The following is a 16,147-nucleotide window of genomic DNA, read 5'->3' on the forward strand; positions in this document are numbered from 1 at the left end:
GGGTAGATGCAAAAATTTTTTTCCATTCTGTTGGTTGCCGATTCACTCTAATGATGGTTTCTTTTGCTGTACAGAAGCTCTGGAGTTTAATTAGATCCCATTTGTCTATTTCTTTTGCCTGTTAAAGTTCAGCTCCTAACGTCTTTGTGTGTTGGCATCCTTGATCTCCATGGCCATGAGACAATAAACCTTGGCTGTCATCCCAGATAAGGCCACTTTGACATGATACACTTTTCAACAATATACGTTGCACGAACTCCAAATACCTGAGATGGGTCTCAATATAGGAAGTTTTGCCAAGGTTAAGGATGCGCACCTGTGACACAGCCTCAGGAGGTCCCGATGACATGAGCCCAAGGTGGTTAGGGCACAGCTTGGTTTTATAGATTTTGGGGAGACATGAGACATCAACCCATATATGTAAGATGAACATTGGATCAGAACACAAAGGCAGGACAACTCAAAGTGTGGGAAAGGAATTCCAGGGCATAGGTAGATAAGAGACAAACAGTGGCATTCTTTTGAGTTTCTGATTAGCCTTTCCCAAGGAGGCAATCAGACAGGACTTTATTTCCATGAGCAGAGGGATAACTTTGAATAGAATGAGTGGGAGATGGGAGGCAGGTTTGCACTAAGCAGTTCCCAGCTTGACTTTTTCCTTTAGTTTACTGATTCTGGGGTCCTAAGATTTATTTTCCTTTCACAGTTGTTACAATGTTTTCAGAAATCCACTGTGGCAAAAAAAGAAGCACCTGAACGTTTTTATTTGGGTAGAATAAAAACAGAAACAGTAACAGTAAATTCCGGTAATACTGCTACAACCAGTTCCTTCTCTGTCCCTGAAAAAGGTGCACCAAGGGTAATTAAACCATAGGAAATGTTATTCATGTTAAAATAATCTATTCGGCCACTCAAAACTACAAATCAAAGAAAATTTGAAAAACCTTTAGAATGAAAACATTCTTTATTGATAAGCAGACACTTCAAATTTTTTGATTACATAGATCATGCAAAAATGACTGACCTTACACATGGTTGTCTGTTCACTGTGACATCTTTTTTGACATGATTATAAGAATGACTGCAGTAGTAAAAATAATTCATGAAAATCTCTTGATGAGCAAAACATTACATAGCACACATGAAATACTGTTCATCCCTCCTGGATGTTTAATTCTCTCCTAATGTAAATCTCTGTATTTTGGAAGACTATTATATACAAAAAATGGCAGTTATTTCTGTATGTGCATCCATAGGCACCCAACTGATAAAAACAAGAAAATTTCAAATAATTTTACAAGGTTTGGTTATTTTTCCTGTTTTGTTAATCCAAAACAGGACAATGCCCTTTAATTTAAAATGTTCATTTCTTTTAAAAAATCATTTTCTTCAGAAGATGATTTTGACTCCTGAAAAGGTTGTTTTACACCTGGTAATCTTTTTGAATTGGGGCTGGCTGTATACATGTAGTTTTCAGTAAGTGAAAAGGAGTAGGGCTTATTTTGAGAAGAATTCCTCTTCCCTGTGGTGCTGGGATCACCACTTTCATCCTGTGGTAGGTCTGGTAGTACTCTCAGTATGAAAACCCTAGCACAGGTAAATTCACCTCTTTGAAATAAGCAGTGACCCTGGAGAAAGGTGAATTCCAAATCTCCTAGTAGCATATTCAAGTCTTCTGGCAGTGAAGTAGGCATAAAAGACTTTTCTAGGTACTTGGAGTGGTGCTGTAACAAATACCTAAAAATGAAAAAGTAGCTCTGGAGCTGGGCAGTAGGTAGAGAGGCTGGAAGAATTCTGAGGAGCATGACAGAAAGAAGCTAAATTGCCTTAAACAGACTGTAGTAGAAATATGGAATGTTAATGCTAGGGCAGGCTCGAAGGAAGGTCAGAGTATGATAGCGAATACTTAGACTGCCATAGAATATCTAACTCATCATGAATAGATTATTAATTGGAATAACATTAAAGACACTGCCATTGAGGGCTTAGAAGAAAATGAGGAATATGTTATTGGAAAACTGGAGGAAAGGGAACCTTGTTACATAGTGGCAAAAAAATAAGCTGAATTGTGTCCTGCAGTTATGTGTAAAACAGAATTTTTAAGTGATGACTTCAATATTTAGCTGAGGATATTTCCAAGCAAACTGTGGAAGGTACAGCCTGCTGTCTTTTTGCTGATTATAGTAAAATATAGAAGGAGGTAGATAAATTGAGGGAAGAGCTGTTAAATATAAAGAAGCCAGGACTTGATTTGGGAAATTCACGGCCTATTCAAATGGCAAAAGCTGCTAAAACTAAAAGATTCACTGTCAGGACAGCCTTCTCTAGAGAAAGCGATGAAGGTATGGCTGTATAACCTTTTGCTAATACTTCAGAAACATCAAAAGGTCTGAGTATCAGGTCACACAAAAGGCTCTTTGAAGAGATTAAGGGTGTGTAACATGCATCCGCTCAGCTATTTCAGAAAAAGCCACAAATAGAGACAGGATTTTCCAGCAAAGATGTGAGCAGCCTCCTATCTAAATGAGTGAATCCCCATGACATATGTAAGAGACCCACAGTTTCCTGACAATGTTATAGCAGCAGAAACACCACCATTTTTAACAGAAAGCTTTAGAGAATATAAAAGAAACAAGCTAATAAGCTGATACTCAGTTGGAAATGTGGGCTACCTTTTGTGAAAAAGTAAAAATGACTCTGAGACAGTCACAAGCCCGGAGAACTGAGATATCACACCCAGATTCTCTCCCAAATTTAATTTAGATGGCTTTAATGTGAGATTTGAGACTTTTGAGTTGGTGAGACTCATATAAGATTTTGGATTTAGAGTTGATGCTGTAATAATGGGTTGTGACTTTTGAGCACCTATGAGTGAGGTAAATTTATTTTGTGATGGCTCTGAATCTTTAATAAAGGGCCACCCTGAATCTTTAACATGGGCTGATGAATGTAGTAGGCAAGAAGAATAATGTTCTATGTAAAATGTTCATGTCCTAATCTCAAAATCTGCATGTAACCTTAAATGGTAAAAGAGATTTTGCAGATGTAATTAAGGTTACTATGGATTTCAAGATGAGGAGATAAGCCTAGGTTTATCCAGTGGGCCTCATTTAATCATGAGTCCTGCAGAGAACCTCCCCAGGCTGGTGTCAGAGAGATGTGATAATAGAAGGGTCATAGAGATGGAACAGTGCTGGTTTTTAAGACGGAAGAAAGGTCACAAGCCAAGGAATACAGATATCCTCTAGAAGGTGGAATGACAAGGAAATGATTCCCCTGTACAGCCTCCTGAAAGGAATACAGCTCTGCCAACAAACTGATCTTAGCACCGCAAAACCCATTTGGACTCCTAACCTATAGAATTTCTAAGATAATTAAATTTGTGGTATTTTAAGCCTTACTTTGTAACTTGTTATGGCAGCAATGGAAAACTAACCAGAAGTGATAACTAAAGATGAAATGGTGTCTCGGAAGAAGGAAAAGCTTCTGGCTTCAGGAGAAATGCAAACATTTATGCTGGTAATTCTTTAGATCCAGTCTGTCTGACAGAATTTACACTCCTGTATTTCTACACTAGTCTTGTTCTGGAGAAGACATTCTAGGTTGAGCACATAGAATAGTGTTTAATGTAAATAGGGAGTTTCATAGAAAAATGTGTTGAATGAATAAATGAATGTGATCAAGGCAAGCTCTGGGAGGAACTGTAATTACTGGATTTTAAAATGTTGTTGCTGTTTACTGTATCTTCTTAAGAACTGCTGACCTTTACGTGTTTTTGTTTAAGTTCACGACGGTCATAATTCTATAAAACACAAGGCAAAAATGTATTTTCTGATACTAGGAACACACCTAAATCAGTAAGTAAAAAGGATGTGTAAAGTCTTAATAGAAGAAATAATTATTGTATGATCAAACAATTTCAAAATCAAAATAGACGCTTTTCAGTATATATTACAGACAAATTTTCAACTTATGTGATCAAAAGATTTCTTAATGGCTGTTGGTCAATGCTGCATCAAGAAACTTTAGTGCAAATTTTACTGAATGCATCTTATCAAAAAGGGGTTTTGTTTATTTTTTTCTGCAAACAAATGTTGTTACATTAACACTAAGCATGGAACAAACTGATCTGCCTAGAAATCCAAAAACTATCAACATAAGCCAGTCCTTCAACTAAAAACTCAAACATACTTATCTCGAAGTCTGTTCCTAATCCAAATTTGTCTATATTCAGGTTGGAAGACAGAATAACAATAAAACCAAAATTTATCTGTAGAAATAATAAAAATAATTTGGTTGTTTTTAATGCTGGAAGCACTGTCCTTATTAATATGGCATATCATCTATTCCCACATGCTACTGCATGGACAGGAGCAGTATTATTTTAGTTGCTGGAGTAACACAGTGTTAAGGATATCTGCTTCTTGCAGTGTCAGGCTTTCATCTGTTAGCTCTTTATTCGGAAATGAAGTCACGAGAATAAAGTCAAGAGTGGCAAATTCAGGACGAGACTGTACAATAAAGTTCCGGACATCCAGGATCCTGAAGAAACAAGACAAAAATAATTTATAACGTAAAAAATCATATTTTCATGTAAGCTTAAGTTAAAATTAAATCATAAAAATCACAAAATTTTAGTCTTTATAAAAGGTGTTATAACTTTCTTTAATATATAGTATTTCAATTGAAAGATTTATCTTAGGCTTAAGTTAAAATGTAAAGTAACTTTAGAGTGTACTTAACATTTGCTTTTCCTGTAAAATATAAAAAATCTTAAGGTAAGTTATGCATAAAGTAAGTGTACTAATGTTGTTATTTTAAAAGTGCAGGGCTGGCTGTGCATGGTGGCTCACACCTGTAATTCTAGCACTTTGGGAGGCTGAAGTGGGTGGATCACTTGAGGCCAGGAATTCAAGACTAGCCTCACTAACATGGTGAAACACCATCTCTACTAAAAACAGAAAAAGTTATCTGGGCATAGTGGTTGGTGCCTGCCTGTAATCCCAGCTACTCAGGAGGCTGAGGCATGAGAACTGCTTGAACCTGGAAGGCAGAGTTTGCAGTGGGCTGAGATATCCTACCACTGCACTCCAGCCTGGGAGACGGAGTGAGGCTCTGTCTCCAAAAAAAAAAAAAAAGGTGCAGGTCCTACAATTTTTTTGGAGTATAAAATATGTTAGCAGCATATGATCCAGAAAAAGGTAACTATGATTGGTCTGTGGCAAAGTGAGTCTAAAACTATGAAATGTGTTGTCATAATTTTAAATAATTACTCTCACATAAATACAGTAATTCAACCAACATCATAAATGTATCTGTTAGGGTCTTGCCTCAATGGACAAATCATATGTTGATGTACAAATCAATCAACATAAAAAGAACATTTAACACTATCTGAAGTTCCGGACAAGAGTACAATTCAACTTTATTTATACTATACATTTATATTATGAAGTATTTGCTATATAGAAAATTGATTCCCATCAAAATTATAACAAATTTTTAAATGAATAAAGTCCCAAAAAGGTTTTACAATGTTAAATCTGATTCTACTTCATTATAGTTTTGGCAACAACACAAAGCTATAGTTCTTAATTTATTTTTGTGTGATACCTGAGATCTCATTACTATTTTGATAGTTTATACAAACTGTTTAAACACCATATATTTCATTTCTTATACGCAGCTATTATTCTTTTAAAAATGTTTCTTCTGTCAAAAACTTACTTCAAAAGTAAACCTAAAGAATATCATATTCTTCATTACTCATGTTACATAGTTTTACTTAGGTAAGCAACCCAGCGTATAATAGCAAACAGGACCCCCACTGGTAAAGAAGCTTACCTGTGTGTACTATTGAATCTTTGTATCAAACGACTCCCATCTGCTAACCTGATTTGAATTTTTGTTGTTGGGATTGAATCATCAATAAGAACAACTGCATTAAGTATTGATTTATCCTCCTCTTCTGGAGAAGAAGGTGTACTGACTATTTCAGGTGTAAGGCTAAGAAAGAGGAATTAAAGAATTAGAACACAAATCTGAATATGTCAAATATATGAAAAACTGAAGAGAGCAGATAAACACTCAGAATATGGCTTCACTTGAGTCTCCTATACTTCTTTCAACCTCTTTCTTTACAGTAAAGTTACTTTGGATCCTATGATTCTGATTTGGTTTATCTAATCTCTCTCAAAAGCCTAACTTTGCATCCTTTCCTCGTTTAACTGTCTGCAATTTCATCAGACTGTTTAGCAAATCAGTGTTAGTTAGAAATATGAGCAACTCTGAGTTAGTGTCAAAGAATGAGAGCACAGACAGACATGGTTTCACATCCCAGCAATGTCAATTGTGTAAAGCTGAGTAAGTCCATCAATGATTTTGAATCCCAGTTCTATCATTTACAAAATGAGGGAATAATACTATGTTATGGAGGTGTATTATGCCAGTTAAGTCCTTAATATTGTGCCTAGAACACAGTGGTTCAACAGGTGCCAGCTATTGTGTACATATTATCAGCACTAAATTCACTTAAACTTGGCTAATATTACTTAAAAACATCTGATTCAAGCACTACTTTGCAAAAGAGAATTTTTAAGTATTAGTGAAGAGTAAAATGTTAAAACATGACAATAAATTCATAATGAAGCTAATTTAATAGAACATCTTACCATCTGAGCTTGGTTACTAGTGACCCTAGCATTGCTGTTTTAGCCCCTTCTAACACTAGCTGGATGATCAGACAGTATATGCCAAAAGTGACTGTCAAAAATACAGTGCCTTTTGGTTAAAAGATTAAAAGAAACTTAGCCCAATTTTCTCAGTCATCTCAAGGGATTTTTGATAGCCTTGAAGTTTATTCTCTTGAACAATAAGATTTAGATGGTTTTCTATACATTATTCGGAAAAAAGACACATCTATCTACATATTTATCAGTATAAAAGTTCTATGAGCATTTGGGCTTTAGTCCAACATAAAACTAAATCATCATGACTCTTACTCCCAATCAAAAAGTTTCTCAGAGTACATAGCAAAGCGGTAAAATTATCTGGTACTAACTGCTGACACTTTTTCATTAGCTATTTCCTGACACTAATTTTAGAAGTGATATGAAAATATATAAAGATATACAAAAGGTTAAAATTATGACTTACAATAAATGACCAGATATTAAGGAATTTCTTTTTAATTTGGAATTGAGGACCTAAGTAATTGCACTGCCAATCTGGTTTACTGTGCCAAAGGTCCAGGGTTCCTTACACAAGGGAGGGGAACGAAAAGCCAAGAGAAAAGACACGAGACATTGAATGCAAAGGACATCTTTACCTCTTCCTCACTGATAATCAGGTATACACATTATCATCATCAGTACCACCATTACCACCTCTGCCACGTTGTTATTTCATTCACATCAGCTTGGGAAGCAGTGTTAACAGCATGGTTCCCGGAGCCGGATTACCTGGATTCAATCCCAACTCTGCACTTACTATGTTACACCAGGCAAGTCACTTACCCTTACTGTGCCTAAGAGACAACAGTAGCATTGTTATAAAGATTAATTAGGACACACAAGCACTTCAAATGGTGCTTTTACATAGCTGGCACTACTAACCGTTGGCTACATAATTATCCTAATAACAAATACTAACAGTTGGTATTATAATTATCCTAACAACAACTCTGGAAAAAAAGCCCTAATACTCTTATTGATAAGAGAGCTGAGGTTTATCTTGGGCTCTTTCCAGACATCAGTTGCCTCCTTGTTGTTCTGTTGTTTTTGTAATCTACTGCTTTCTGTTTATGGCAGATTCTGACCAGGTACGCTTCTTCTCAGAACAGAAAATACAGGGTGGGGAAGCTACGTAAGAAAATGTATATCTGTCACAATGAAACTACTGTATATGGAATAATAACATTTGAGAACTGGAATGGATGGACTTTCAATATAACTTAGGCCAACCACATCATTTTACCTAAAAGAAACTGAGTCACAGAGAGACTAAAAGACATGCTCAGAACCACCCAGACAGACAGCTGGATAAGCTGGTAGTGTGGTATTAAAAAACCAGCTTAAAAAGTTATGTTATTTGTTTTACTTTATTTTTCTGAGATGCAGTTTTGCTCTCTGTTACCCAGGCTGGACTGCAGAGGTGTGATCTCAGCTCACTGCAACCTCTGCCTCCTGAGTTCAGGTGATTCTCCTGTCTCACTCTCCCATGTAGCTGAGATTATAGGTGCCTATCACCATATGAGGCTAATTTTTTTTTTTTTTTTTTTTTTTTTTGTTTTTTGTAGAGATGGGGTTTTGCCATATTAGCCAGGCTCGTCTTGAACTACTGATCTCAAGTGATCTGCCTCCCCCAGCCTCACAAAGTGCTGGGATTACAGGAGTAAGCCACTGTGCCTGGCCAAGCTATGTTAATTCTAATATTTAGCTTTCAAAATCACATCTGTTTGCTATTTAAAACTTTCTCCGTATCATTCAATTGATCAAACCATGGTAAAATTTTTACATTAAAAAGAAACTTTAAGAAAGAAAAGAGAGAGAAATTAATTGGTACAGGTTTCCAGGCAAAAGGCAGGAAAGGACGTGGGTTGTAATTCCTTCAGACAGAAGCACAAATACCCTCTTCTTCAAGCTTATGGAGGGAAAGGAGGATGGAAATGACCATTAATAATCCTGAAGGCTGGAGGGGAACATAATAAGATTGTGAATTCCTGTTAGATACTATTTTCTCAGTGAAGCTGGAAGCAAAGAAATTTGCTGACAGTGAGGGGCAGGGGTCAAGGAGGGGGTTTAGAAAAGCAGCTCAGGCTTGTAAGACTGGGGAGGCACAGCACTGCCTGCTCAGCACAGCTGAGACTGTCCCCAGAAGCACTGAGACGCACGGGGCAGACAACCCAGTCAGGCCACAGTTGTTGAAGAGCTGGGATAAGGAAATGCTTTGAAGTTTTAGAGAAGAGAGCCCTCAGGGAGGGCCCCAGATGAAGTCAAATCTCAGGTGAGTGAGAGTGGCAAGCACAATCTTTAGAACAGAACAGTAGGACAAACAGGCAGTGGCTGTTTTTATGCAGATCAAATCACAATTTATCACTATACATGTCAGCTCAAAAGCCTACCAAGCACACCTACTCACTAGTCCTTCCTATTAAAAATGACTTCGTGAGTTTGTAGGTCTTTTAGCTGTTAGGCACTACTCTAGCTCACCAAACTATTTTTTATACCACTGTAAATTTGCAGTTTTACATCTATGGTTTGCTTTCTTCTATTGTGAGGGTACTATGTAACATTTTTACTGCATTTTGGTTTGTACCACAATTGTATATTACATAAAAAGATTGTTTCCATCTGTGTAACATTCTGTGTGTACTTGGACTGCTATCTATGGAAAACAATGGATTATTTTCATTTCTGTTTTACTTGCTTCTTTTTATGTCCTGTTCAGTAAATCTGGAACCCTAGGGAACCAAGCTATTTTAGAAAGTTACTTTCTAATGAAGGTTAACTATTAAACTCTTAATATATGTCTTAATGTAAATCTTTAATATACAATGTTCTATATGTAATTCTTTAGAATATACGATATTTGCTTATTCAACATTTGGGTTTGTGTACATATAGGCTCACATCAAGTTCATCTCCTTCTAGTGTAAAGTCTCTATTAGAAGCTGAAAATTCTAAAGACTACATCTCTCAGACTCTCTTGCAGCTAGGATTTCATAACTCTACCCTTCCACCAAGGAAACAAACATCTACTTGTTTGGTGGAAGTAGCACTGCAAAGTGAAAACTCTGTAGCTCTTCTGGTTACCAAGGCAGTGGAGGCACTTCTTTATGACAGAATGTCCTAGTATCTAGTCCCTAGTTTCATGGGGACAGAGCACCTGATTGGGGGGCATAGGTATGTCTCTAGAACACTGTTCTATTGTGTTTCTTTCTCCTGGCTAAGGAAAGCTTGGTTTGTTTGTCTCTTCCAGATATTCTATAAACTACACAAGATCCCGTAAGAAACCTATTACTACTAGCAAGTAGATTCTGTTTTCTATAATCAGAATCCTGATCAACATGGCTAGTAAATTAACATGGCATTATTACCACTGATCTCTCACTTTCTTCCATCAGTTTCTCCTTTCTTTTCTATTATTTTCTCTAGCTATTTGCCTTAAAAGGAAAATGATCTTTGTGAGATAATATCCTTATTTTCATGCATTTAATAACTGCTGGCTCTTCTCAGATGCCTTCCCTTTATGCTACCTTCTTTAATTCCAATTCCAGATTTACTGTATGTCTACTAACAAGGATGTGCAGTCTAACATAAATTCTTGGTCATACATTTAAATAATAGAGAAGGAAAACGTACATAGCAAAGAGATGACCAGGCATTTTATCTGCATTCTACTTAAAAATCATAACCTCAATAAATATTAAGTAAAAATGAGAAGTGTGAGAAAATGTAAAAAATATATATACATATGTATGTTGATCACAAGAGGAGTAAAAACATAGTATTTTACAATTCAGGATAAGCCTGGCCATGGATAGTGGCTCATGCCTGTAACCCAGGCACATTGGCAGGCCAAGGCAGAAGAACAGCTTGAGGCCAAAAATTCAAGACCAGCCTGGACAACATAGTGAGACCCACATCTCTACAAAGACTAAAAAGAAAAAAAATTAGCTGGGCTCAGCAGTGCCTGTAGTTCCAGCTAGTCAGGAGAATGGGGTAGGAAGCTTGCTTGAGCCCAGGAGGTCAAGGCAGCAGTGAGCTATGAGTGCACCACTGTACTCCAGTCTGGACATGGCAGGAAAGAAAAGATGAGGGCGAAAATTCCAAGTAGGCCTGTGACTGAAAATTGAAGAGTTTGTGTCCTGAGAAAAACAGGTCAACATAAATTCCTGTATTTCCTTTAGGTCCCCAGAACCAGTCACTATCAGGAGAATACAAAAAGGAAGACTAGAGATAGCAAAGTATAAAGAAGCAATAATGAATTCTTTCCTATCTTGAAAAATGGGAGGAGAAGAGACAACCAGTGTGCACCAGGCAGCTGAAAAGGGCTTGGAAGGGAAGGAATCACATGAAGAGAAGCAAAGGATGCACCAAAGGGTACACTGGAAACATCCCCAATGCGGCAATTCTGTATCACCTGCAACAGTATGTGGACAAGTAGAGGGTAACTTTTACCAACATATTTTACAATTTCTAAGATCACATTAAGCCATGACTATTATAAAGGAACCACTAAACATTCTGCCATGCACACTGGTTTTGAAACTGTGCTCTTCAATGTCCTAAGGTTCTTTGGAAATGTCTGAGAGACAATGCCTTCCTTCACCGACAATCAGAGGAGCTCAGGTTTTACATACCGGGCTTCCATAACTTGACAAGAGTTTGGCTGTTTAAAAACTATTGAAAATCACAAAGCTAAGCACACTGCTCCTGCTGCAAGAGCTTGGTATTACTGATGGCAGACATGCATACTTCAGTTATGATGTAAGATATCCATTATTCTATCTCATCAACAATCCTTTACAATTCTCTCCTTTGAAACCAGGTAATCTGAAAGAGGCATATAATATAGTGGTGAAAAGCACAAGCTCTGGAGTCAGAGTGCCTGGGTTTGAATCCCACATGCTAGCCATTTCTTAGCTCAATCATCCTGGGCAAATTACTGCATCTGCAAAATGAAGTAATAACTGTGTTTATATCAAAGGGCTGTTGTAAGTGAGATAATGCAGATGTAGGTCTTAGAGGGCCAAGAACATGGTAACTGCAATCTCAGTATTAATATTATATAGTATTATTAATATCAATATCATAGTGATATAACAACATAATACTATTAACAGATTTGTATATCTAATGTGCATAGTTCATATTTTGGTTTTTACTTCACAAGTCATTTTGCTTTTCTTATTCTCAAAGAAAAATTCATGTTCAACAAAGGTATTTTTTTCATTTTAGGATTTTTACCTTCCAAGTTTTTGCCCTTCTCCACTAAAAGCCTTGAACCTCAATCTAGGTTTTATGTATTCTTGATCTTGATGATCCTCCATATCCAAATTCACTTGGCCACCATGAACAAGGCGCTGAAGCTCCAGGGGAATCTCTCTTTTAAAAAGGGGGAAAAAAGGTTATCATTAAGTTTTTCAAAAATTAAACTACATTGTTGAGATTACTGTAATTATTTCATAAGCTACATTGGAAAACAGAATTTTCTGCTTAAATTATAACACAAAAATTTCCATGATGATTGATTAGTCCCTGTAGATCTTTCTTAAAATTACTTCACATTACTCCTTGGTGGCTCTCAACACAGGGATGCTTTGGTTGTCAAAATTGGAGTGCTTCTGGCATTTAGAAAGTTAAATTTTAAGATAGCAATTTATCTGTAAATTAGCACTAAAAAGTTCCTGTGAGGATAAAAGACAATGTGGATATTTATTAATAAACTCTTTGGAGAAAGTTCTGAAAATTGATATGGGTGTTTTGCTTGTTGGGTGTATTAGCCCATTTGTACTGCTAAAAAGAAATACCCGAGGCTGGGTAATTTATAAAGCAAAGAGTTTTACTTTGACTCATGGTTCTGCAGGCTGTACAAGCAACAGAGTACCAGAATCTGGCTTCTGGTGAGATCTCAGAAAACTTACAGTCACAGTGGAAGGCAAAAGGGGACCCAGCATATCACACAGCAAGAGCAGACACAAGACAGAGGAGGGAGGTTCCAGGCTCTTGAGTGAGCTACCAGGCTGAGAACTCACTCATTACGATGGGGATGGCACGAAGCTATTCATAAGGGATCTACCTCCATGATCCAAATACCTCCTCCAGCCCCACCCCAAGAGCAGAGGTCACACTTCAACATGAGATTTGGAGGGAACAAAATATCCAAACCATATCATTTCTACCAGTGCCCCCTGGCCAAATCTCATGTCCTTGTCACACTGCAAAATACAATCATCCCTTCTCAATAGTCCCCCAAAGTCTTAACTCATTCTAGCATTAACTCAAAAATACAAAATCTCATCTGAGATTCAAGCCATGTTCTTTCTACCTATAATCCTGTAAGATAAAAAAGAAACTATTTACTTATAAGATAGAATGTTGGTACAGGCATTGGGTTAAACATTCCCATTCCGAAAGAGAGATCCTCCAAAAGAAAGAGGCAACAGGCCCCACACAAGTCTGAAACTCAGCAGGGCAGACATTAAACCTCACAGCTCCAAAATAATCCTTGACTCCATGTCCCACATACAGGACATATTGGTGCCAAACAAGGCTTTGGGCAGCTGTGGCCCTGTGACTGCTCTCATTGGTTGGAATTGGATACCTGTGGCTTTTCCAGGCTCAGGATATGAGTTGCTGGTGACTCTATCATTCTTGGGTCTGGAGGGTGGCACCTTCTTCCAACAGCTCTACTAGGCAGTGTGCCAGCGGGCACTCTGTCTGGGGGCTCCAACCTCACATTTCCCTTTGGCATGGCCCTAGTAGGGTCCCTCTGAGGGCCTTCTGCTCCTGTGGCAGGCTTCTGCCTAGGCACGCAGAATTTCTGATACATCCTCAGAAATCTAGGTGCAGCCTTCCATGCCTCCTTCACTCACGCATTCTGTGTGCCTGTAGGCTTAACACCATGTGGAAGCCACCAAGGCTCACAATGCCTTGTGCCCTTGAGAACAAGCAGAGGCCCGTGCTATATCTGGGGCTCTTTGAGCTGTGGCTGGAGTTGCAGCAGCTGGGATGCTGGGAACGGCGTCCAGAGGCTGCACAGGGCAGCTGGGCCCTGAGTTTGACTTCTAAAACCACAATTTCCTCCTAGGACTCTGGGCCTGTGATGGCAGGGGGCTGCCATAAAGGCCTCTGAAATGCCTTCAAGGCCTTTTTCCTGACATCTTGGTTAGTAGCACTAGGCTAGGCTCTCTTCTATTCATACAAATCTATCAAGTGGTTGCTCCACAGCCGGCTTGCATTCTGCTCTGAAAACACTTTTTCCTTCTCTACTACATGGCCAGGAAGAGAATTTTCCAAACTTCAACTGGCTCTGCTTCTCTTTTAAATACGAGTTCCAACTTTAAGTCATTTATTTGCTCCCATGTCTGACCACAGGTTGTTAGAAGCTGCCTTAACACCTCTTGAATGTTCTGCTGTTTAGAAATTTCTTCCACCAGGGCTGGGTATGGTAGCTCACTCCTATAATCCCAGCACTCTGGGAAGACGAGGTGGGTGGATCACGAGGTCAGGAGTTCAAGATCAGCCTGGCTAAGATGGTGAAACCCCGTCTCTACTAAAAATATAAAAAATAGCTGGGCATGGTGGTGGTCGCCTGTAATCCCAGCTCTCAGGAGGCTGATGCAGGAGAATCGCTTGAACATGAGAGGTGGAGGTTGCAATGAGCCGAGATAGTGCCACTGCACTGCAGCATGGGCAAAAGAGCCCAACTCCATTTCAAAAAAAAAAAAAAAAAAAAAAAAAAGAAAAGAAAAGAAAAAGAAATTTCTTCCAGATACCCTAGATCATCACTCTCTTAAGTTCAACCTTCCACAAAGCCTTAGAGTATAGAAACAATGCAGCCAAGTCCTTTGCCAGGGCATAACAAGGGTGGCCTTTACTCCAGTTCCCAATAACTTCCTCATTTCTATCTGAGAGTTCATCAGCCTGGCCTTCACTGTCCATATTTCTATCAGTACTTTGGTCACAACCACTTGAGAAGTCTCTAAGAAGTTTCAAACTTTCCTTTGTGTGTCTTCTTCAGGGAAATCCAAACTCTTCCAATCACTGCCTATTACCCAGTTCCAAAGACGCTTCCACAACTTCAGCCTTCTTTTGGGCGATGCCCTACTCCTTGGTATCAATTTTCTGTATTAGTCTGTTTGTACTGCTATAAAGGAATACCTGAGGCTGGGTAATTTATTAAGCAAAAAGATTTATTTCGGCTCATGGTTCTGCAGGAGGTACAAGTAGCATGGCACCAGATTCTGCTTCTAGTGAAGCCTCAGAGAACTTACAATCATGGTAGAAGGCAAAGGGGGACCTGGTGTGTCACACAACAAGAGTGGAAGCAAGAGAGAAGGGGAGATGCTAGGCTCTTTTAAAGATTCAGCTCTCGCTTGAACTGCCAGAACAAGAACTCATTCATTACCACGAGGATGGCACTAAGCCATTTGTGAGGGGTCCACCCCATGATCCAAACACCTCCCATATGCCCACCTCCACAGTGGAAGTCACATTTCAACATGACATTTGGGGAGGTCAAAAACATCGAAACCATCTAAACATCATGGGGATTTGTGAGCACTGCTGTTATTCAGTGTCAAGGTGGGGGATATCAGACGCTCTGCATACTTCTTATAGCATTTGTTGCCTTTGTTTGGTATCCTGACAGTATCTGAATATAATTTAAATTCAAGATTCATGTTAATTAGTCTTCTAAAATACCTTTCCTTCAGAGTTCCTCCACTACTTCTATTCCAATGAATTTAACCTCCACTCCATGTCAGCCACTCACCCTGGACATATTTCAACATTTGGAAAAGATCCACCTCCTATTCCTCTATGGAGTATAATCCTGTATATATAACTCTGGTTATAACAGTATAACTTGATCCTTTCCTACGACTTAATTCCCCAGTTTATGCTCGACTTTGGCTTCAATTGTATTTCTACTGAGAAATAAACCCACTTTCAGCTAGTTTAATTATAACACAGAAAAGCTTTTATTATTATATCAAAATCATTTGGTTCCTCATTCTTTAGCCAAAAGAACTGGTGAGTTACAATGTTCTCTGCAGAGCACTGAGTATCTGAGTTTATTTTCATAAATTATAACTTCAAACTAACCTTTTGAAATCTTCTGCCAGCAGTAATGCCACATTAAAAGATTTCTAATGTAAGTTGCTGAATTTCAGGCATACATGAAATGAGAGTCACCCTGTCAACAGTAAGCAGGACAGTGGCTTAGTTGGTGGGCAGCTACATACTAATTAATTCATTGATTGTCACATTAAGATGTTTCTTCTTGGAACTGGGTCCAGAGTTTCATCAGATTTTTAAATGGGCCAATGGAGAGAGAGATCCAAGATGGCAGTTTAGGAGCAGCTCAGGATTGCAGCTCCCAGCGAAAGTGCAGAGGGTGAGTGGATGCTGCATTTCCAGAC

The 16,147-nt window shown here is 38.3% G+C and overlaps 1 protein-coding gene across 2 annotated transcripts in view; it reads right to left on the minus strand.

The window, feature by feature from the left end:
* Nucleotides 1–952: 952 nt before the first annotated feature.
* The window catches only part of UBXN2B (UBX domain protein 2B), a 35,284-nt gene continuing 20,089 nt past the window's right edge, over nucleotides 953–16,147 (minus strand). Inside the window, exons 6-8 of one of the 2 annotated variants that reach the window (XM_017547576.2) lie at nucleotides 11,970–12,107; nucleotides 5,845–6,006; nucleotides 953–4,542 (exon numbers count right to left, since the gene is read on the minus strand). In XM_017547576.2, the coding sequence (XP_017403065.1) occupies nucleotides 4,380–4,542; nucleotides 5,845–6,006; nucleotides 11,970–12,107 (463 nt within the window). In that variant the 3' untranslated portion in view covers nucleotides 953–4,379. Of the gene's footprint in view, nucleotides 4,543–5,844; nucleotides 6,007–11,969; nucleotides 12,108–14,446; nucleotides 15,922–16,147 lie in introns of those variants that run through there. The other variant, XM_037745395.1, reaches the window with a different exon arrangement.

Source organism: Cebus imitator, unplaced genomic scaffold (assembly GCF_001604975.1).
Source record: "Cebus imitator isolate Cc_AM_T3 unplaced genomic scaffold, Cebus_imitator-1.0 Scaffold199, whole genome shotgun sequence".
NCBI classification, from domain to species: domain Eukaryota; kingdom Metazoa; phylum Chordata; class Mammalia; order Primates; family Cebidae; genus Cebus; species Cebus imitator.